Below are 24830 nucleotides of genomic sequence, written 5' to 3'. Positions count from 1 at the left end.
TCTTTCCAAGCTGTATGCCTTTTATGTCTTTTACTTGTCTTATTGCACTGCCAAGACCTCCAATAATATGTTGACTAGAAGTGGTGGTATTGGGCATCTTGCCTTACTCTTGATCTTAGGGGAAAATCATTTATTATTTCACTATGAAGTGCAATGTTAGCTGAGATGGTTTGTAGATGCCTTTATCGTTTTGAAGAAATTTTTGTTTATTCCCAGTTTTAATTGTGAATAGATGTTGAATTTTGACAAAACATTTCTCAGTGTCTATTGAAATGATCAGTAAATATTTTTCTTGAATCTGTTAATAGGTGAATTGCATTGAATTTTCTAAGTTAAACTAACCTTGCATTCCTGAGATAAACTCTACTTGGTCAGTGTGTATTTACCTCTTTGTATATTACTGTATTCATTTTGGTCATATTTGGTTAAGAATATTTGTATTTATGTTCATGAGGGATATTGTTTGTTATGTTCTTTTTTGTAATGTCTGTGTCTGATTTTGGTGTCAGGGTTATGGTGACTTCAGAAAAGACTTGGGAAGTTTTTCGTCTTGCTCTGTTATTTGAAAATTTCTTCCTTAAGTGTTTGAGAGAATTTGTCTGTGAAGCCATCTTGGTTTGGAGTTTTCTTTGCAGGAAGTTTAAAAATTATGGATTCAATTTGTTTAGTGGGTAAAGGGATATTCAGGTTTTCTGTTTTACTTGTGTTAGTTTTGATAAATTGTGGTTTTCAAGGAATGTATTTATTTCTTATAAGCTATTGATTTCATTGGCATAAAATTCTTCGTCATATCCACTTATTTTCATATCTGTGTTCTGTAGTAATACCTTTTTTTAATGCTTGACGTTGGAGATTTTTGTTTTTTCTTGATAAGTCTTACCTAGAACTCTATCAATTTTATTAATTTTTTCAGATAACTCATATTGTCCATTTTATATTTCATTGGTTTTTGCTTTTATTTTTACTCTTTCCTTTTATTTACTTTTGATTTTATTTTTTAATCACTTCTTAAGATGGAAGAATTGATTTTCCACTTTATTTATTTTTGTGAGGAAGATTGGCCCTGAGCTAACATCTGTTGCCAGTCTTCCTCTTTTTGCTGAGGAAGATTGTTGCTGAGCTAACATCTGTGCCAATCTTCCTCTGTTTTATGTGGGACGCCGCCACAGTGTGGCTTGGTGAGCGGTGCTAAGTCTGTGCTGGGCATCTGAACCCATGAACCGTAGGCCGCTGAAGTGGAGCACATGAACTTAACCACTGCACCACTGGGACAGGCACATCTACTTTATTTTTGAATGTAGACATTTAAATTTATACATTTTCTTCCAAGGTCTGCTTTAGCTTGTGTCTCACAAATTTTCATGTGCATTGTTTTCATTGTAAATCAGTTCCAAGTAGTTTTTAAAATTTTTTATGTGATGACGACATAGGGGTTGAGTTTTAACCCAGGTCTTATTTAGAAATGTTTTAAAAATTCCAAATAATTGGGGATTTTTTACATGTAATATTATTGTTTCTTTTCTACTTTAATACTCTTTTTGTCGGAGAACATACTCTGTATTTTATCAATACTTTGAAGTTTGCTAGGCTTGTTTCATTGCCCCAGATGTGGTCTGCTTGGTAAATTTTCCATGTGCACTTGAGAACAGTGAGTTTTCTGCTATTGTTGGGTATAGTGTTCTCTGTCAGTTAGATTAAGTTAATGGGTAGTGTTGCTCAAATCTTCTATATTGTTTTGATTTTTTGTATTGTTCTGTCAGTGACTAAAGTAAGGATGTTAAAATCTCTATCTATGATTAGGACTTGCCCATTTCCCTTTAATTTTGTCAGTTTTTGTTTCATGTATTGAATATTTGAGCTCTTTTGCTTGCTTGTGTATTCACATTTGACTGCTGTGTCTTCTTGATGAAGTGACCCTTTTATCATTATGAAATGTCTTTCTGTTTCTAATAATCTTTATCTTGAAATCTACCTTGTTGGATATGAATATAGCCATACTAGCTTTCTTATGCTTAGTGTTTACATGGCATATCTTTTTTCATCCTTTTCCTTTTACCTGTCTGTGTCTTTAGGTTTAAACTTTGTTTTTCATAAACAGCATGTAATTGAGTCTTGCTTTAAAAAAACCCCAGTCTGTTTAGCTTTTGCTTTTTAATCAGGGTTTTATTTAATTTACATATAATGTAATTATCGATAAGTATGGGTGTGAGCCTGCCATCTTGGTTTTGTTTTCTGTTTGTTCTGTTTGCTCTTTGTTCCTCCTTTGCTGACTTCTTTTTAGTGAATTGAGTTGTTTTAGTATTCCATTTTATCTTCTCCATTGATTTTTAGTTATGCCTCTTTGTATGTGCATTTTTAGTAGTTTGTCCTAGAGAGTATAACATATTTTTAAATTCATAGTATCTACTTCTAATAAAAAAAATATAAGACGGTTACAACAGTAACTATCCTTTGCCCTCTGTGTCCTTGTTATTATATGTTTTAATTCTACATACATTATGAACCCAATGATACGTTACTACGTTTACTTGATGAATACAATAGTCAGTAATCTTCTAAAGAAATTTGTTTTATTTACATATATATGTATATATATGTGTATGTATGATTTTTTGTCTTTTTTTATGCCAACATTTTTATCCATTCTGAGTTTTTTCATTCTTTTCTGCAGAACTGAGTTTCTATCTCGTGCCATTTCCCTTAAGTTCCTTAGGCTAGTTTAGTTTGAGCATTTCTCGTAATGCAGGTGTGCTAGAGAAGAATTCTTTCATGTTTTGTATGTCTGAAAATGTCTTTATTTTGCCTTCATTTTTGATGGATGTAGAATTCTAGATTGATAGGATTTTTTTCTCCCAGCACTTCAAAGAAGTCATTCCATTTTCTTCAGGCCTCCAATTTTTTTTCTCATGACAAGTCATCTATCTTTGTTATTGTTCCCCTGTATGTTGTCTTTTTCTTTTGCTGCTTTCAAGATTTTCTTTTTATGATGTGCCTAGGTGTGGTTTTCTTTGTTTTATCCTGCTTGGGGTTCATTGAAGTTCTTGGATACGTGGGTTGATATTTCTTATCAGTTTTAGAAAATCTTAGCCATTATCTCCTCAGATACTTTTGCTCCATTTTCTCTTTCTTTATTTTCTGGGATTCCAACTGCATTATGCCAGACCATTTGATATTTGTTTCTGTTGTACCTGAAAGATTTTAATTTATGAAAGTAATTGGGTGATGGCATGGAGAGGCTAATGCCATTGGAAGAGAATTTTTTACTCACAGTTTCCAGGAGAGGAGGGCACACTATACCACACAGGGACACATGGGAAACACCAGGTTTTGGTCAGGAGTCAGGAAGGAGCAAGGGAAAATCCTAGATCAGAGCCTTTATTGGGGTTTCTGTGGGAAAGGCCATGCAGAGAAGGGGAAACAGCTTAGGATTGGCTAGTTTGAATAATGTCATTGGGCTGTAGGCTATAGGGTTAGTTTTTAGTTGTCTGGTATCTGGTCCTGGGATGTTTTAGGGCTGGGTAAATACTGGCTTGGTGTGTGAGAGTAAGACAAAGGGGATGGTTTGTGATATAGACTTGAGATTGGTTGGTTTGCATATATGAAAGTTGTGCTCCTGAATTCTCTGTCACTGTTGTTTTATTTTCCATTTCTTGTGTATAACATTTGTCTCTTTTTAATAGTTTCCATCTCTTTGCCGAAATTCCCATCAGTTTATGCATGTTGGCCATCTTTTACACTAGATCCTTTAACATACACATACAGGCATACCTTGGAGATAGTGTGGGTTCAGTTCCAGACTACCTTAATAAAGCAGATATCACAATAAAGTGAACATTGCAATAAAGTGAGTCACATGAATTTTTTGGTTTCTCAGTGCATGTAAAAGTTATATTTATACTATATTATAGTCTGTTAGTGTGCAGTAGCATTACATCTAAGAGAACAATGTATATACCTTAGTTAAAAATACTGCATTGCTAAAAAATACTAACCATCATCTGAGCCTCCAGCAAGTTGTAATCATTTTGTTGGTAGAGGGTCTTGCCTCAGTGTTGATGGCTGCTGACTAATCAGGGTGGTGGGTGCTGAAGACTGGGGTGGTTGTGACACTTTGTAAAATAAGATAACAATGAAGTTTGCTGCACTGAAATCTTGAACCCTTGGTAGTCATTAATGAGGATTGGAATCAACTTCTTCCAAACTCCTGTTACTGCTGATGTTTTGACCTCCTCCCATGAATCATGAATGTTCTTAATGGCATCTAGAATGGTGAATGTCTTTCCAGGAGGTTTTCAGTTGACTTTGCCTAGATCCATCAGAGGAATCACTCTGGCAGCTGTAGCTGTATGAAATATGTTTCTTAAATGATAAGACTCAAAGTTGAAATTTCTCCTTGATCCATGGACTGCAGAATGGATGTTGTCTTAGCAGGCGTGGAAACGTGTTAATCTCGTTGTACCTTTCCATCAGAGTTCTTGGGTGACCAGGTACGTTGTTAGTGAGCAGTAATATTTTGAAAGGAATCTTTTTCTCTAAGCAGTGGGTCTCAACAGTGGGCTGAAACGATTCAGTAATCCATGTTGTAGACAGATGTGCTGTCATGCAGGCTTTGTTGTTTCATTATTATAGAGCATGGCCAGAGTAGATTTAGTGTCATTCGTAAGGGCCCTGGGATTTTGGGGATGGTAAGTGAGCATTGGCTTCAAGTGAAAGTCACCAACTGCATTAGCCCCTAACAGGAGAGTCAGCCCATCATTTGAAGCTTTGAAGCCAGGCATTGACTTCTCCTCTTGAGCTATGAAAGTCCTAAATGGCATGTTCTTCTAATATAAGGCTGTTTAGTCTACACTGAAAGTCTGTTGTTTAGTGTAGCCCCTTCATTAATTCTCTAAGCTAGACCTTCTGGATAACTTGCTGCAGCTTCTCCATCAGCACTTGCTGCTTCGCTTCGCACTTTTACATTACAGAGACAGTTTTTTTCCTTAAACCTCATGAATCAACCTCTGCTCCCTTCAAACTTGTCTTCTGCAGCTTTCTCACCTCTCTTACCCTTCACGGAACTGAAGAGAGTTAGGTCCTTGCTCTGGATTAGGCTTTGGCTTAAGGGAAAATTGTGACTGGTTTGATCTCTCCAGACCGCTGAAACTTTCTCCATATCAGCAATAAGGCTGCTTTGCTTTCTTATCGTTTGTGAGTGCACTGGAGTAGCACTTTATTTTCCTTCAAGAACTTTTTGCATTCACATCTTGGCTAATTGTTACAAGAGGCCTAGCTTTTGGCCTGTCTCGGCTTTTGACATGCCTTCCTCACTAAGCGTAGTCATTTCTAGCTTTTGATTTAAAGTGAGAGAGGTGAGACTCTTCCTTTCACTTGAACACTTAGAGGTCATTGTAGAGTTATTAATTGGCCTAATTTCAATATTGTTGTGTCTCAGGGAATAGAGAGGCTCCAGGAGAGGGAGAGAGATGGTAGAATGGCTGGTCGTTGTATCAGTCAGAATACATACAACATTTATCAAGTTCCCTGTTTTATGTAGGCATGGTTTGTGGTGCCCCAAAACAATTATAATAGTAACATCAAAGATCACTGATCACAGATCACCATAACACATATAATAATAATGAAAAAGTTTGAAATATTGCGAGAGTTACCAAAATGTGACACAGAGACATGAAGTCAGCAAATGCTGTTGGAAAATGATGCTGATAGACTTGCTCCACACAGGGTTGCCATAAACCTTCAATTTCTAGAAAGCACAATATCTGAAGTGCAATAAAGTGAAGCGCAATAAAACGAAGTATGCCTGTAGGTGTTTTTAGGTTTCTGTCTGATTTTTTCCCCTTTAATATCTGGGCTATTTCTGGATCTGCTTCTCTTGACTGCTTGCTCTCTTGATGTTGGGTTACGTTTTCTTGTTTCTTTGCATGCCCTGTGATTGTTTTGGTTGAATGCCAGATATTGTGTGTAAGAGAGCAGCAGAGACTAAAGTAAGTAATATTTATGCCTAGTAAAGGGCATGCCCATTCTTCTGTCAGACTGCTAATGTGTAGGGCTGTCACTTCAGTTGGCAGTTGAGCTGAGACTGTTGTTACTTTAATTAGATTCTGTTTGTCACAGGCTTCACATGTATTGAGGATGCTTTCAGAGCCTTGTCTGGAAGTTCTCCTGCCCTACCCCTCACACTTAGCACACATACGTCAGGGGGCATCTCTTTCAGCCCTCTTCTCAGATGGCCTCATGAGCACTTGGTGAAGTCCCATGGGAAACAGTTGGAGAGTGGGTTCCAACACTCTTTGTGTCTATGTCTTCTAGGGATTCTGAACTATCACACCAGCCCATACTCTACCTTTAAAACTTTAAAATTCTACTGTTTTTCTCTATGGCTTCCTCTTTGTCCAGCTGCTTCACAAAGGATGAAAGGAGCCATGTGTGTGCCTATGTGTTTGTGTGTGTGTGTGTGTGTGTGTGTGTTCATTTCTCTCCAAGAAAGGGCTTGTTACTTTCTGCATTGTAGTTCTTTAAATTTTTTTTGTGTCTTCAATTCTCAGATAGTTATTTAAAAACAAACCAACAAAACTACTGATTTTATAGGTTCTCCATCTTGTTCTTGTTAGAGAGAGAACAGTGTTCTCTTCGAACCTTCTCCATTCTAAGCAAAGCAATAGTTCTCTAATGATTAATGATTTGACTTCACTTTTTTTGGAGAATATAATCCTACTTCTGACTCTGTCATTGCTTACTTGCTCTATTTGGAACCTCTTTTTGGTGGACAGAAGAAAGAAGTTATTATAAAGTCTTCACCGTTAGTAAACTCAGGCAAATGCTTTTATCATCTCTGGAAAAATGTATGATTCATAGATTTGTGCTTTAAATTTTTTTCCCAGCAACCTTTATGAGAAACTGATTATGACAGCTACATTTCTGTGTTTTGTTTGGCTTTGGCACTTTCCCCTTCTCAGGATAAAATTTAGTGCAGGACTTGTAACGTGCTGGTTTGGTTTTTCACTTTTCCTTTTCAACGTTCCTCATAGAAAAGTAGAGTGTTGCTGATTGTTAACATTGTAAGTTTTGGTAGCTACTTCTTAGTCTTCTCTTTTGATTTCTCTGTTTACAATAACATCTCATTAATTGACAGCTCATCAATGTCTTGTGAATATTTCTTTCCACTCTTACCTTTTTGTATATTTTCTTAATATATAGGCATTATCATCTGTTAGCTAAAATGTAAGGAAAACACTTGTCTTCCACATGCTTTGATAGAACTAGAAAACATGCAGTGGAAAGAGATTTAATTGATACAGGGTCAGATATAGAATACAGATAATAGCTTCTTAGATGCTTCTCATGCGTGAGCCTAAGGGAGTGCCTGATGCATAATAGTATATATTTTTTTAATGAGTGAATGAAAAGAAACTGAGATGCAGATTTAAGAACAAGAACGTATTTAACCCAAGGGTTTCTTTCTTCAGATTTCAATTCTCGATGTTGTGCTCTACAGATAATAATTATGGTTTTAAGTAAAGAAAGACAGACTGCCCTGGCAAGTTGCTCTCTTTTATCAAGTCCATTTTTCTTCATGAAGTTTATACTGTTGTCTTTATATTCACTAGGAATCAGCTTTGCCTTGCTGTGAATTATTCAGAACTTAGCCCAGTGTCTGGCACAGTTTTGATACTAAGATATTAGTGTGGTTGAAATGAATTATTAGATGAAGAAGAGATGGCTGTGTCCTCAGCTGGACCAGTGTAATGCATTGCAGCAATATTGGCTCCAAGAACCAAAAATTAGAACTTTCTCAATTCTAGTTCTAGTTCCAATGAAGTCACTAATGTTGTCACCTTAGCCTCTCCATGAAATGGAGAAGATATAATTGCTATTTCTTTCTTTATGTAAATGTAAATAATCCAGCACATTGTTGTGAAATTTTCTATTCTTTGCTATCTTTATATTCACCATGTTGTCCTACATATTCATTAAATTTTATTAATAAAATATGTCTTTGTTTCAAAAACTAGAGAGTTTTTATAGTTTGGTTTAACAATGAGACGCTATTGTAGTTTTTTTTTTTAAAGATTGGCACCTGAGCTAACAACTCTTGCCAATCTTCTTGTTTTTCTTTTCTTCTTCTTCTTTTCCCCCAAGCCCCCCAGTACATAGTTGTATATTCTAGTTGTAGGTCCTTCTGGTTGTGCCATGTGGGATGCCGCCTCAGTGTGGCCTGACAAGCGGTGCCATGTCCGTGCCCAGGATCTGAACCAGTGAAACCCTGGGCTGCCAAAGCAGAGCGTGCGAACCTAACCACTTGGCCACCGGGCCGGCCCCAATATTGTAGTTTAAAATGTGTGCAGTGTTTCCTAGTCTCATTTTTGCTTAATGATTTCCTAGCAATTGATTATTAAAAAAAGGGAAGAAACTGGAGAATTTAAAATGATTAAACTTGCTTTCCTGTACTATGTTTTATTTTTCCTACAGGAATATTTAGAGGTAGGAGCTGAGTAGACAGGGGATGGCCGTGAGCAGTCTGTGATAGGATGGGAACCCAGCTTTTTGTAATACTAGTGACTGATCCCTTTAAGTAATGTGTTGCCAGTATGAACTGTTCTGAAGAATGTGTAGTGTGATGAAATAATTCTCAAAAGTGGAATTGTTTTGAGTTACCATGTTATTGTTTGTCCAAATGTAAACAGAAATAGAATTCTTTCCTTGTAGGTGATATATTTCTACTTAGTCTCTCATCTTTCAACAAGTTTGTTTGTTCTTTGCTGTATTTCACAAAGAGGGCTAGGTGGCTCCAGTCTTAGTCATAGTGCTTGGAGGCAAGACATATAATAATACTTCAGTTTTTATGCCACTGTGGATTTTTATCCAGACGTAATATGGCTGTTTCATCGGAAGCCTGACAATTGCTTTATTCTCTACTTTGATATCTATAATTTTAGTTCATAACTCTTTAAGCTCTTTGTTGTTCAACACATTTTTCTTGTGTTTCAAGTTACCAGAACCAATGATTCTTTCTCTTATCCAACATCTCTATTTGCTGTTCTATGTGAATATCCAAGCATCTACCTGTAGTAGGTAGTATTTCCCCTTACATATCAGTGGAAAACCTTAGGAGGAAAAAAGGAACTTGAAGTACAAAGCATTTTCTTCAGGCTCAGTGTCAGATTTTGTGTATGTAAGAATATTCCGTCCTTATTCGCTTCAATTGTTTTTGGCTTTCGCTGAATGCCTTTACTAGTATTAATGCTATATTGTAATTGATTTGTCTTTTATTCTTTATCTTTGCAGTGACAGCTTTCTTGCTCATTATTTTGTTGCCCATAGCGTGTAGAAGCACCTCTTGAATATTTCTCAAGTCCATTCATTTCTTTTTCTTCGTTTTGGCCATTCTATCTCATCCTTCACTCGTCTAACAAATCTTTGCAGCCATCTCTTGCCTGTCTTCAATCCCATTTTCCACCCAGTAGCCAGTGTTCAATGGACACCTTTAATCTGGTCATGATGTTGCCCTACTAAAAACCTTCAGTGACGTTTAGGATAAACCAAATCCTTAGTATGTCCAAGGAGGCCCTGCATGCCTCTGTATGCCACCAAGGGCTAGGTGGCCACCAGCCAGCTTTCTAGGCTGCCACCGCAGCTTTCTGTTGTGCCACTCTCCGTCTGGTTTATAGGGACAGCAATGAGGCTGATCCCAGCTCCTCCAAAGTATGCTCTTTCACTCCTGTATGCCTTCTCGGCTTAGGGGACTACTCTGGCCCTATTGCTCCGACATGGCTCATTTATCCTTAAAGCCTCAGATTAAATGTCCCTTCCCCAGGAAAGCCTAACTTCCAGGGTTAGGTCAGGCGCTCCTCTCTTATTCCCATAGCACCTTGAAATCCTGAAGTTGCCTACTGAGACTGGCAGCTGAATTAGCTCGCAGACAAGTCATCTTGACTACATGATTGAACATATTTGAAGTTGAATGCTTTTATATTTGGGCATACATCTTCTGATGTCCGTATCACTCATTCTTTTTCTCCTACATAGCTGGCTTCACTCATTTACAGTTATCTGCCTGACTCCTTTGCAGCACTCTCTACAATTGTAATTAATTGATTATTTGTGATTTGTTGACCTTCTGCTTTCTCTGCTAGTACGTCAGCCCTTCGTGAGCTGTATGCTCGGCCCAGTGCCTAGCAGCACATGGTGAGGTATTCAGTAAATAATTCCTGACCCTCTGGTACAAGACCTAAAGCACAGTAGACACTCAGTGTTTATTGAATTGAATGTTTATAGACCCTGTGTTTGTATTCCCATGGCAGAGGTGGCCATTTTTGGCCTTGGGTCCCATTTTCTCGGCTAATTTTGCCGTTTCTGGATTAGAAAACATGTCAGCTTTCTATTATATTTGCTGTAACATCTTATTTTTCATTTTAAACTTTTGTTTACTTAATCATATGTTAAATGTTTGAATAAATATAATTGTTAGAGAGGTCTCCAGATATTTTTTCTCCTTTATGAGAATGGAGCATTCTTGCAGACCTGAGACCCCCCATGAGTAAATATTATTTTATCACTTCACTGATGTAAAGAAAAACATTCGTGCCATTTGAAGTTTTGCCTCACAATTTTAATTAACTCCCCTGAGCCCAGTGTGGGTTACTAAGAATAAAGGCCAAAATCTTCACGTCCTGGTTGAGAAACTTAAAACAGCCTGGTTGTCTGGGCATCTTGCCTTGATTCTTGCTCCAAAAGGATGTGTGAGTAGCAGAGCTAGAGGAGGTGAAACTTTGGTTCTGCGCTCTGTAGTGCCAAGGTGACGGTGAAGCTGGGCCAGTGCAGGAAGAGTTGGGGTAGACAATAAAGAGCCATTTTGCTGTTCAGGAGTGAGATGGGGAGATTATTGGTGATTTTTTTCCCCCCATGAAGTTCATGGAATGGAGAAAATGGTTGCAAACAAGAGCTTGTCAATTGCAGCTATAGTTACTTCATAGTGAATTTTAAGCAAATAACTTCTTCTCTTATGCTTTATAACCATCATTTGGGGAGAAAGCATAATGCCTGTGGGAGTGAGTGTTGTGAGCTCTGTGTATTCATATTTGGCTCAGTGCTTTTGGAGTACTTTATACTTTATAGTACTTTATAAAAATTGTGGTGATTATTGAATTACAGTTGATTCTTACAGCCTCCTTTACTTGAAAAAGATTATCCAGTAGTTAAAAATGAGGTGAAGTACTGTTATAGGAATGGTAACTTTAAAAAGTATATTCAATATAAAATTAGAATTAATATATATTTTCCATTTCAACCGTCTATTTTTGTTTCCGGTTTTCCATGTTTTACCTTTAATTTCTTGCCAGAAAAGTTTATTTCTATACTTTTGTTCAAATATACAAAATTTGTTTCATTCCAGAAACCACCTGCAGGTTAAGGGTAATTATTAATGGCTTTTCTACCTAGTATTCCCTCCTGATATTGAGTTTTCTGGCAGAATCTCCAAATGTATGAATAAACTGAACTGAGAAAGATTGACATTTGGGCCTGAGGGCCAACACAGGGCTCCGAGAAAATGTGAAGGAAACACACAAAATGGTTAACAGTGCTGTCTTCTTGGAAGTGGAATTGGGATGGGGTGAAAAATGACTTTCTGGTTTTATTTTGTTCATACTTAGGTGAGATTAATAAGCATGTATTTCATTTATAAATAAAGAAGAAAAAGAGAGACAGAGACAAAATAACAATTGTTTGTGAGGATGTGGAGAAATTAGAAGCCTTGTGCACTGTTGGTGGGAATGCACACAGTGCAGCTGCTGGGGCAAACCGTGTGGCAGTTCCTCAAAAAATTAAAAATAGATTACTGTATGACCCAGCGTGAGGGAAGACTTTGTTTCTCCCTACTTACAGAGTACTTCTGTATTTCAGATGTGTGAGTTTTTCCACACCAAGTAATTCTCCCAATTCTCTGTGGAGATCAACTGGATGTCCTATGATTTAACTCAATTCTGACACTAAGCAGAGCTAGTGCAGACCCCACAGATTAAGGGCTCAGTCCCACAAGACTTCCCTCCCCACTTTAGGCTCTAAATGCAAGTCCAGATTGTCACCTGTGCTTTTGACTGACTGGTTATAAATGGAGGGTTACCATGACCCTGTTGGGTTCAGTAATGTGCTGGAACGGCTCATAGAAGTCAGGAAAACAGTTTACTAACTACTGCCAATTTATTATGGAAGAGAGGATTTTAAAGGATATGAATGAACAACTGGGTGAAGAGATATAAAGGGCAAGGTATGAGGGAAGGGGCTTGGAGGTTCCACGTCCTTCCTGGGCACAGCACCCTCCCACCACCTACATGTATTCACCAGCTTGGAAGCTTTCTGAAACCCAGAGATTTTTCTGGAGGCCTCTTTGCGTAGGAATGATTGATTAAATCATTGACCATTGGTGATTGAACTCAATCTCCAGCCCCTCTCTCCTCCCGAGAGGTGTGTGGGGCTGAAACTTTCAAAGGTCTGATCACATGGTTGGTTCCCCTGGCAACCATCCCTCATCCTGAGGTTCTGCGGGTGTCCCCAGCCCCATCTTCTCATTAGTATACCAAAAAACACATCATTTCGGAGATTCCAAGGGTTTTAAGAGCTGTGTGCCAGGAAATGGGGTCAGAGACCAAATATATATTTCTTATTGTGGCACACCCAGCAATTCTTCTTCTGAGTGTATATCCAAAAGAATTGAAAGGAGGGTCTCGAGGAGATATTTGTATACCTATGTTAATAGCAGCATTGTTTACAATAGCCAGAAGGTGGAAGCAACCCAAGTGTCCATTGACAGATGAACAAATAAGCCAAATATGATGTATACAAGCAATGGAATACTATTCAGCCTTAGAAAGGAAGTAAATTCTGACACATACAACATGGATGAAAATGGAGGGTATTATGCTGAGTAAATAAGCCAGTAATAAAAATACAAATGTGATATGATTCCACTTTATAAGAATTACCTAGAGTAGTCAGATTCATGGAGATAGAAAGTAGAAAGGTGATTGTCAGGGGCTAAGAGGAAAGGGGATGGGAAATTGTTTAATGGGTACAGAGTTTTAGTTTTACGAGATGAAGACTTCTGGAGATTGGTTGATCAATACACCGCCGAACTGTGCACTTCAAAATGGTTAGGGTAGTAAAGTTTATGTTATGTGTATTTTAGCACAATTAAAAATTAAAAAAACACAACTTAATCACCACAAAACAACATTTGGAAGTAGGAAAGGAGGTTTGTTTTTAGCGGCCAAGGGATAACCTGATCTGTTACTGGTGTCTTTCAGGCCTGGTGTTTCCCTGACCATGCAGGCATTTTCCGAAGAGGAAAGGAAGCAGTGGTTGGAGGCGCTGGGTGGAAAAGAAGCTGTAAGAATAATCAGTGGTTGAGTTTTATTTCAAATCCTTTAGAGTTGTGTTCATTTTTATGTTATTTTTGCTTTATAGTATTTGGAAAAAGTTCCCTGCTGAAACCGGTGTTTGAATTCATCTTGGAAGCATCCAGTAGTCTAGTAATTTGGCTTGAGGTAGCAACAGCACACATAAGACTGGTATATCATTAGTTTTTATTTTTGGTTTTTCTTGACTTTGCCACTCGGTTTTGCTTCACTTGAGGAAGCCATCTAAATTCTCAATTTCTTCTTTCCCACGGACAATATTTTGGGTGATGAACACAATAAATGCTTGCCGTTCATTTTGATCTCAGTAGAGATGGAACAGTAAATATGAGGTAGTGCAAGCAATATTATAAGTGACTGCTGTAGTTATTTTGCTCGATTTAACAATTTATTGGTTAGCCTAATGGTTTACAGTATTGTGTAGCCTTCGCGAGTGGGCCTCTGTATTCAGGCTGGGTTGAGGAATAAATTAAAGGCAGTGATATAGATGCAGAGGCACTGGAATTCAGGCTGTGTGCCGCTTTATTCAAGCACCACTTTCATTTCGGTAGACTGTTGCCTTTGGGAATAGAGAATTCAGCAAATCATATATTGAGTTGGGGACTAGGTGAGGATAAGTACAGAAAATGCCATAGAACTAATTTAAATAAACTCAAAGTATTATGACTCTAAATCAACTGATAGTGCAGGTACCAGGTGGGCTTATCTGGAAAGCATTTGCCATTTCAGTTGGGTTTAAAAAAAGGGAAAGAGAATGGCTTGCAAAGCGGAAGAGGGTTCCTATATAGTAAAAAGAGAGGTGTCAGAATAGAGCTTGTGAAATGGGCCAAAGGTAGGAAATGGAGGCAAGGAGGCTGGGCAGCAATGCGTGTGGCAGTCCTGATGTGGTGTTTGAAAAATGAAAACCCAAATCACACATTTTGAAAATAGATGCTATAGAGGAGAATGTGTCATTCTTGGGGAAAAAAAGTAGTGATCAGATTTGTGTATCATTTTATTGTATTTGATCTGCATTTAGCCTTCGTAGTTTTGTTTCTGTCTATTCTTAATTTGTCCTTGAAATTTTTAGCTGGGAGTCAAGAGTACTTACAGCATTAATAGTTACCAAGATCCAAAACAGATTATACTAATTCTCTGGAGTAAAGGTGATGCACTGACTAGAATTTAGCTCCCCAGAGATTCCAGAAGTGCTTTGAAAGTGAGTTTGCATAGCAAAAAGATTCCGTGAGTAAGTCATTGAGAGATAGTCTGTCGTCAAAGGCAGGGTAACCTTGCAGACATATATAACCTCTCCTTTAGAATAAAGAGCCAAGTAATTAATTTGAGATACAAAGACAAAGGCAAGTCTGGAGAAAGAAAATATTCAGCTATGTGTTTATGTGGGGACACTGAAAGTGCTGTGTATTTTTTCCAGGTGCCGTGTTTATGTCTTGCAAATAACAGTCAGCGCTAGAATTCTTAGAGGCAGCCTGGAATTATCACTTAGTTATTTCAGATGTAGTTATTTGAATAATGGGTGGGAGTCATCTCTTTCTTAAGTACATATCAGATTTTAGAAATAGTGGTGAAAAAATGAGCTTTATCTTATTGTTTAGAATGCAGCAATTTTTTTTGGTCATTCTATACCTGTAAGGCTGAGCATTTCAAATTTACATAAACTTTCAAAAAGTTTCTGAAGAATCATGGCACTGTCATCTTATTTTTGCTAGGAAGGTGCCCCTTTTTGTTGTTTATCTTGGCATTTGAGCACGAAAGTATATAATTAACCAGTATTGGTGTATTTTTTTTGCATGGTTGTAGGTATGCCTACTTGAATTGTTTATATTGATTTGTTAAAAATATTGTTTCCCCTTTTTCTCTTTTGCTAGCTGTTCCATAGTTTTAATAGAGCCATCGTCCCAAGACCAGAAGGAAGTAAGTGCTAATTCATAAAAATGACTCTTTGTCCCTGTTTTTCATGAGTTACTTTGTTTTCAGTACTGACGGTCAACCTGTTGGTGGGTGCTCACTCTGCACCCTCTGTATGTTGGTCCTCCACATACTATATGTATTCTCTCTTATCCACTGAGGAGCTCCGCAGATTTTCCTGGACCGCTGTAACCTTCATTGATCTTTCCTATCTCTGAGCTTTCTTTTCTTTAGTCTTGTCTTCAAATCCCAAATACTTTATCTACAATTCTCTTTGATATTTCTTCTTATACCCTTAAATGAACACATAAGAGTTTCAGGTATGCATCTTTCAACAGGAAGTTGTAAGCTCCTCTGCATAGGAGCTGTTTATCAGGTCTCCTGTTCCCGGCCCCTGTCACTTCCACCCTTGATGTTCTTTATCCTTAAAGTCTCTGAGTATAGGCTATGCAAATACTACAGCATTGTACTTTTGAAAATAATGACAAATAGTGACCAAACATATTGAGATATTCTAGGATAATGACCTTCACATGCATTGTATGCGCTAGAGGAAAATGAAGTACTGCCTAGCTCTGTGCTCTTGATTTTTACTGAGATAAAGTAAAAATCTGACCAAACTTGCTGGATTCTTTATTAATCTACTTTTGATATCTTTGGAGAAATTAAGGCTACATTTATCAAATGTCCATGGTTTGGAAACATTACGTTATGTAACACGTTACATAATTATCATGATGTGTCTGTCACTTGAGCCTATGCTTGAATGAAGGACATCTCCTGTAGCCTGGCCCTGGACATTGACAGGGTGCTATGGAACCTTGTAAATCGACCAGAGCACCTTCTTAATGTCTTCTCACTTGTCTTTCTCCTCTTCCTCCTTCCTTTCTTTCTTTTTCTTACCTGTCTTCATCTTTCTTTTCTTTTCTCCTTCTCTCTTTCCTTTCTTTTCTTATATTTTATAGAAAAATGAAAGCATGCCCTTTTTGGGAAAAATAGTTTTGCTAAGCAAAATGTTGTAAATAGTGGATCCTAAACAGTACACCACTGCCCAATTTTCCTCATTTCCATTCTCTTCAAGCTTAGCATTAAACCTGCAAAGTTCGCATTCATGGATTGTTCATTCTATCTCCTCTGAGAGCCAAGAATTAGTATTACTAGTTCTGAATACAGAGGAAAAAGCATCCGCTTTCCCTGATTTCATTTTTGAAACAAGAATTGTCTTTTATTAGGATATTCAAATATGCCAGCCTAATCATAGGCAAACATCTATTAGAGAAAAATATGAAACTGTATTTTCAAAACAATCTTTTCTACTACATGAATCATCTGTTAAATTCATTATGAAAGTCAAATATTATTTTAAACACTTAGAGAACAGTATAAAATATGAAATTTTTTTTCAAGCTCATGGCCCAAATAATACTTTTAGAAGGTGTTTCTTAAGTTTCACCCCCAGGTTAAAAAAGGAAAAGGTTGTTGTTAATTCTCCAATTTTCAGGTAATTTAAAGATCTTTACTCTTAAATATAATTTTTAAAAAAACTGAGCTGTTGTTGAAATTTTGGCAAAATTGTATCTTAACTATTTCTGGATAGCTTCCCCTAAAGATTTGTATCACTTTTTCCTCCACTGTTTAAAAGAAGTTATATTTAATACTTTAAAAGTTATTTTAGTTTTTGGGTGGTGAACATGATGTAGTCTACACAGAAATTGAAATATAATGTACACCCCACATTTATGTAATGTTATAAATCAGTGTTAGCGCAATTAAAAAAATTTAAAATCTCAAAAAAATTTTAAATTATAAATTTATTTATAAACTTGGGAATAGATGTCCTAATATTTCAGTAAGTGCCTCTCTAAATGTGTGAAATTTTCATTTACATTATTTAAATACATAATGGCCGTTAGCTTTCTTTTTTTAATAGTGAAATAAAAATTAGATTGATTTAAATAATTTTTTCCTACTTTTTGAGGAAGAGAAATGTAATTAATTGTGCCCTTAATATTTTATAACTGTATTTCTTTTAGGTGCACAGTTGGATAAGATGGGATTCACAATTCTCAGAAAATGCATCAGTGCAGTTGAAACACGAGGTAACACGATTGTCTGAGTTATTTTATTCTTGAAAGTCTATAGGTATGTAAAATCTGAGTCATTTAAAATACTTATTGCATGGTTAGGTGTTGTAGAATGAGATACATTAATGCGCAATGCACATTCTAGATGTCAGAGATTCAGAGATTTGTCCTACTATGACAGGATGGGATTTTCCTTTTTATTTACTTATTTCTCCCCTGCATTGAAACATGAAGTCACTGCTGAAATGAGAATTGTTAGAAGAATCAGCGGTGTCGAACAGCCAGTGTTAATCACTTTTATTCATTCACTATTAAGATATTTCCATCTTCCATTGTCAAATTGGCCTCCATTTAAAAAAATCAGTTTCATTCAGGTGTAATTTACATATAGTAAAATTCACTGACTTTGACTGTACAAGTTGAATTTTGACAAATGTATGTAGTAGTTGTGTAACTACCACCACAATCATAAAAGGTTTCTATCTCCTTCCAAAATTCCTTTGTGCCCCTTTGCCATCAATCCCACTCCTTCCTTGGCCCGTGGCAACCGCTGAGCTGCTTTTTATCACTCTAGTTCTGTTTTTTTTTTTTTTCTTTAGCATTTTATATAGATGGAATCATGCAGTGTGTTGTTTTTTGAGTCTGACTTCTTTATTTAGCCTCGTGCTTTTAAGATTCGTCTTCTTGGATATATTCTTAGCTCATTTCTTTTTATTGCCAGGTAGTATTTCATTATGTGTGTATACTGCAATTTTTTATCCATTCTTCTGTTGATAAAAATATTTGGATGGTTTCCATTTTAAATTTAAAAAGAAAGCTAATTTCGTCTTCAACCAAAAGCTCAAAGGCATTTTCTTTAGAGTCCCTAAGGAAAAATAGGGACTTGACACTTTGCAGCCATGCCAGCAGACTTTGGAGAAACTAAATATTGAATATTGCAAAATAGACTCTTTCTGGAGGATGAATTTCTCATTGTTTAGAGACCTAGTGAAGTATGAATAAATCGAATATTTCATTCACTCTTCTATATTGTATATACCAGTTCTACTTTGGATGACTTAGTGGGATGAAGCATTTCATTCATGTTTTCTGTGAAAACAAAGTCTTTGTTATAAAGCCAGGACTACCACCTGTGAAATTAGAGTGCTGGATAACAGATGAATACGAGCTCTTTTATGATTTGGGGATTTGCCCATTGATAATAAAAACCCAAGCCACAGAAAGCCTTTTCTCCCATGCTCTCTTACAGCGACAATTCAGTCTGTGACAGATTTTCATTCATTTCAACCTGCACTAACTTGAGCTGACAAATTTGTTCATTTCCTAGTGCTTCAAAAATTTCCTAAATTTAGAAAAAATACTGTGGTTTTTATATCTCTCACTTCATCATTCATGTTTCTGTTTATCTCAAGATCCTGAAGCAAAGAGCCTTAATTGTATCACTTGCATGCTTATTATTTTGATAAATTATTTCTCAAAAAGATATGTATTATACATACCTGCTTTTGCCTGAACAGATAAAGATCAGAATGCTGTCTGATTGGTATATGTAATTTTATGAGGTGTTATGTACATTAAATGGAACACATATACTAGAATCTGCGTGTATTGAGTGTATTTTTATTATAAATATATAAATTGTTGGATGTTTTTGACAGAAGGAGGAGTCTACATATTTTAAGTTAGGTTTTCCCATTTAAAAATAAAAAACAAAAAATATGTTTTTCTTTTGAAATCTCTTATTCCTTAAGGTCTTCCGTTACTGAAGCCTTTGCTTATATGGAGTTAATAGACTAAAAATAGAGTTAAAAGAATCAGTGGTCGGACCATATTAATAAAAATGATGAGGAACATTGTAGAATCTCTGAGGCTTTTGTCCTAGATTTGGAAGTTCCTTCAAGGAATATTGCTCTTAAAGATTTCCCTCAAATCAGCTATCATGGCTGTTGATCTTTTATTATGCTCCAGGTGTTATTGCCTCACTTTTTTCCATCAGTCAGGATAAAGCTAGTTTATGTTCTTGTCACAAGAAACCCACAGTCTCTGTGGCTAAAACAATAAGCTTATTTTATTTCTTAAGCATTGGTGAAGGGGCTCTGCTCATCACTGATACCTGGGCTTAAAGGTTCCTGGTTGCCTTTGCAAGCCAACCGAGTTAAAGGTACCTAGTTGCCTTACCAGAGGGAAACGGCTCTTGGAGGGCTTTGGACCAGTGAGTGAATGAATGTTCTGGCCTTGAGGTGAGTTACATGTGCTCACAGTTAATTGGGCAGAAATAGCCAGATGGCCCCACTCGACCCCAAAGAGTTTAGGAAGCACAACCCTCCCATGAGCCTGGAAAACACGTAGAGAGCTGGAAATATTTGATGACTAGCATTACTGTGTGTACTTCGTGGGTCTACATGCCTAATAGCCAGAGCCATTTAATGAGATCTGATTGAAGAATTATTTTTAATCACTGTTTTCAGTGTTAAAGCAGATAGTGTACCGTTTTCCTACCTTGTTCTTTTAAAAATGACATAAAAGCTTTTCTTTTTCTTTAAAAATAACCCGACCTAAACCCAAGCAAACAAACAAACAGAAAAGTTCTGAAGAAAATTGCACAATGTTCTTTTCCTTCTCTCGGTAACAGGCGACTTATCACAGTTAAACCCTCGTTCTGATCTGAAGCCACTCAGTTCATCGGTATTTATTGAGCAATCACAGGGGATACGTAGCCTTGCCCTAGGCCTTTGGGATTCATATTGAAGGTTGGTAGCATATAATCCTTGATCCATTAATGGTAGACAAAATATAGAGATTTGAAACAATTTAAGTATACAAGATAGTAAAATAAAAGTGTTACAAGTTTGCATAGATTAAGAGAATTTGAATGCATGTTGATGGATTGTTGAGTATTGATGTTAATCGAGGAGTATGTTTAGGAATAGGCTTCCTTGGATTTGAAGGATAGGAAAGTATATTTTGGCATTTAGAGAATCCTCAGCAAAGATGTGGAGACAGAATGTGACAGAAACAAGCCAGACTTGGCCAGAAAGGAAGCATGAAGAAACAGATTAAAAGCAGGTACTTGGGTATTTGCATTTAAATGTGAAGGAACTGGGTAAGTATTAGGGGGTGGTGGAGAAGGGAGTAGCAGGCTTAGAAAGGCAAGTATGAAAACTAGAATTGGCCGTATGTGGGATGATTTGTGCAAAGGAGCCCCAGAGTTCTGCCTTGTTTGGAGTATTCCGTAGAGGAGGTGGCTGATGGAGGGTGATGGGTTTGGCAGTGGGTTTAGATAGCACAGATACATCTGAGTGATTTAGCAGATGAAGAAGTAGGTTGTGTTCAGCAGTTGGTTGTACATAGAAGATTAGAGTTCTGCAAGGAATTTCACCTTCAAACTTTGGTTTGGGAAACAAAGGATATTTGAGAAACTTGGGTCCCAGGCAGACTTGATGACAGATAGCAGGATTACTAGGGTGCTTCTTGAAAATGCAGATTCCTGGGCTCAGTCAGCTTTATCAAATCCGAGTCCTTTGTAGCTGGGCCTCTGCTGTAGACAGTGAGAGCTCCAACAGGAGTAGTCAAGTGGAGAGAGGAATTTTCTCATCTGCTTTTAGAGGCTAGAAGAAGCCACGTGGGCTTTCCTGAGACAATAGAGTTTATCAGGTCTGTGAATCATGGATCCATGTAGCTTTGGGATTGCGAGAGTGAGCAGGGTAGAAGTGTAGGGTAGAACTTCCATCCTAAAAAGTGAGGTTGAGAGAAGAAATAACAAAATGGCTCAAAGTGGGCGAGTTTCAGTGTTTCAGAAGCCTAGGGCAGTTCAAATTTCAGACACTTTGTAGGTGAACCCAGGGTAAATGCAGAAGTGTTCATGACACCTCTTGGTCACTCATCCTACTGCTTCGCTTCCAGCCCCTCTTACTTGCTCTCTCTGTGTGACACCTAGTTTCTGGGGCCCTGGGGTAGTGTGTCTCTTTGTGGGAAAACACCTCATCATTCTCAATCAGTTTTACTCAACCTTTCCTCCATTGTCTTGGCCCTGCCGAAAACAAAATGTTACTGTGCAGCCACCATGATCTGTGACTCTCGTGATAGGGTCTGCTGTTCGCCTGCATCTCTGGACGAAGATGAGGGGCTCATTCTTTTCCTTTGCTCTCTTGGGCCTCTGAAACACCACCAACTCAGGGCTTCCCTAAGGAGCCAGCACATAAGCTGAGTTCTAAAGGATGAGAAGGAATTGTCCAGGTGCACAATGCAGGTTGTCAGAAGGAAGGATTTGGGCAGAGGAAAGAGTGGGGGTTGAAGTGTAGATGTTTGAAAGAACATGATGCATCTGGGCCCTAAGAGTCTTTAGACAAGACCAGAGGGATGGCACAAGAGGAGTGTGGGAGGCAGAGGTGCTTGGATTGCTCCACAAAAGGTTTACCTCTCCGCGGATCAGTAGAAGTTGTCAAGGTTTATGCTCCGCAGTGGTGCAGTATGATAGACGTTTTGAAAATATTCTTAACCTCTCATACCCGTAGTTCCTAAAAGAATGTAACTAGGAAGTTCATTTACACTGCTTACCCCGACCCATGTTTGTGAAGATAAAACTCATTTTTGTACAGAGTAGATATTCATTAAATGTATTTCTTTGTTTCCTCTTTCCCCTGGATTGTTTTATTTGTGAAACGTCCATCTTCCTCATTTGGCAGTTATATTTGCCTGGTATTGTTTGTATTACACATATTTATTGTGTTTCTAGAACTTTATTGTCTCCTTGGAGTGGAGACAATGTCTTATTTATCCTTTGCTTGCCTCTTTTCATTTCTAAGTACAGTCAATGCCTTACACTCATAGTATGCACTCAATCAGTAATTGCTTTTTGCTTGAGTATTCAGAGAGTTGACTAAAATGCCACGTTGGCAATATTATGTGTTCCAAGAATTTGTAAATTTATTGGAAGAATTTATTCTTCTACTTGTGGTTGGAATTAATACTTCCAATTAACAAAAGTAGGATTGGTTTTCACTCCTTTATGAATTTGTCAACATCTGTCTGAATTATGGGGTATATTTTCGACATAGATAGAAAGGTACATCATGTTATGTGTGAAAGAGTCTTAAGATTTCAGAGCTTGGAGGGTTATTGCATAATTTCCTTAGGTAAGTAACTCCCCTTCCTATAAAGGAACCACCTCCCATGCCAATTATATTGTCTTTTTCTGGAAATGCATGATACCTAGTTTTTCAGGTGCATGCATTGCAAAATATGCAAAAACAAAGTAAGACTGTGTTGCTTAAAACTTCTTTTAGTTGCTGTTTTTTAAATAGTCATCATGATTTAAAACTAAATTTGTATGCCACTTTTGTTTATGAAGTTTCTCTTAAAAAATCTTCCATATGTGAATAATTTGAATATTCACTTTAATTTCTAGAGTATGGCATTAAAACGTCGGTCTAGGCAAGCTGTCAGTTATCAAATTCAGCATTGTAACAAGCTGTGAATTCATGGGATAGAAGTAGGAAGCCACATCTAAGATGTGACAGTCTTTGATTTGTCACATGTAAAAGTGAATTTCCCTTTGAAAAGCAAAGTTTTAGGTTTTTGGAAAATCTTTCTGAAGTTGGCTTGAGGAGTTTTCTGCTTCCAGAGCACTTCTGGAATTATATGGGGTCTTAAGATGGGCCTGGTAGAAGATGACAATGTATAGTTTCAGTATTAATCTTTGTGGGAAACAAGACACCCAAAGTGAACTTGCAACATATTTTATCGTGATTGCACTTTAATCTTAAACTGCCAAGGGCAAATTATGTGCAAAATGAAGAAAGTAAAGAACAGCTGTCCCCAGGAAATTTACAGCAAGTAAACTAGAGTTTCTCGCTCGCTCCTGTCTCTTTTTTAATCAGAATGGGTGTGAGATGAGTGTGGGTGGATACAGAGGACAGTCTTACGTGGGAGGGAGCTGAAGAGTCTTGTGGTGTCTGCAGAAATGCAAATGCGAAATTGAAATCCTAAATCCAGGCAAGTCAGGACTGATAATTCATTTTCTCAATTTGTAATCTTCCTTGTTTTAAGAATAAATAAGCTTTCAAAGCTATTAGCTTCCACATGAATGGTTGAGTAAAATTAATAGGGACAAATGGTTAAACTACCTTGCTACAGAGCAGCATGCTAGGTTTTGTGTGTTTGGTTCAAATTTTGAGGAGGTCTGCGGCATTTGGTTGTAAGGCTCTTTGGAACTCGGCATAGTGGTGCAGAACATAAGCTCAGAAGTCAGCCTTGACTGGAATCTGTTTCACCACTTATCACCTCTGCAACCATGGCAAGTTAGTTACTTAATCTCTTGTGTCTTGATTTTATCGTGCTTAATATGGGATGATGGTAACATCTCGATAGGCCCGTTGTAGCAATGAAAAGAGAATAATGGGGACATTGGCATATATTGAATGCTCAGTCAATATGAGTTGCTTATTTAGAGACAAATCTATTAATTGAAGCCAATCATAATTGAGTAGTCCCATTAGTTGATTCAAGTTTCTGGGCACACTGAGAAACTTTGTTTAGTTTTTTAAAAATAGTAATTTACATAGAGAAGTAAATCACCTGAGTTCATTTAGTAATTTTCTGTGGCTCTTGTAACAAGCAGCAAAATTAACTGGTTTGGCTTTCAACTGATATTCCTGAGTGCTTTGTGGATACTTGAGCAGTAAAATGGCCAGGGGGCAGTGAAGAAAAAGAAAAGGCTCAGAAAGAAGACCATAGCTTTTAGATTATTTCAGGCTTTCCCCAAAAAGAGATCATCCAGGGTTGCCCTAACATTGATTTAGTCCCTGGTGCCAAAGCTGCTCTGAGGGGGAGAGGCAGGTGGCAGCAGCGAGACACCATTACGACTTTTCTAATGTTCTGATCTCTGTAGAGAAGGGATGAAAGGAGTCTTGCAAAAAGCAGCAGCCAACTTTTGCCTTGAGTTTGAGTCTCTTTTCTGGTTTATATAAGTAAAATGTTTTAACTAAAACTTGAGCTACATGAGTGATGAGTTTGAAAATAAAATGTACTTTTATTTAGCTATCCCGTCTATTGCAGCTTACTTTAATATGTAACCTATTCCTGGGCATGCACATGTTTGGTGGGATTTAGTCAAGATTTTTTGGATGTTTCTTGCAGGAAAGATACTGGAGGGAAAAATGGTTGGAGATATGGTTTCTATTTTTAAAGATTCACTTGAGTCTAGTTTCAAGACAGTGATGGCTCTGGGATTTTATGCTACTTTCATGTGAACGAGTTATCCTACATAGTTTCATGGATGCTAGTAGAAGACACAAGGTTCCTGGATCAGAGATGAGGGACAGTTTATTACTCTCAGGAGCTACAGTATTGCATTTTGTGCTGGTTCCCTGAGCCTCATTTCCCAAGGGCACTGCAAAGAGGGCCAGATGATATTTGAACACAC

The 24830-nt window shown here is 37.4% G+C and overlaps 1 protein-coding gene across 8 annotated transcripts in view; it reads left to right on the top strand.

Moving 5' to 3' along the window:
• The window catches only part of ARHGAP10 (Rho GTPase activating protein 10), a 287552-nt gene that overhangs the window by 137859 nt on the left and 124863 nt on the right, over nt 1–24830 (top strand). For all 8 annotated transcript variants that reach the window (XM_070261551.1, XM_023636457.2, XM_023636458.2 and 5 more), the window contains 3 exons: nt 13305–13386; nt 15284–15329; nt 17357–17422. In XM_070261551.1, coding sequence (XP_070117652.1) covers nt 13305–13386; nt 15284–15329; nt 17357–17422 — 194 coding nt within the window. The remainder of the gene's footprint in view (nt 1–13304; nt 13387–15283; nt 15330–17356; nt 17423–24830) is intronic.

Source organism: Equus caballus, chromosome 2, assembly GCF_041296265.1.
Source record: "Equus caballus isolate H_3958 breed thoroughbred chromosome 2, TB-T2T, whole genome shotgun sequence".
Lineage (NCBI taxonomy): Eukaryota > Metazoa > Chordata > Mammalia > Perissodactyla > Equidae > Equus > Equus caballus.
This window is presented reverse-complemented; position numbering and strand designations above follow the sequence as displayed.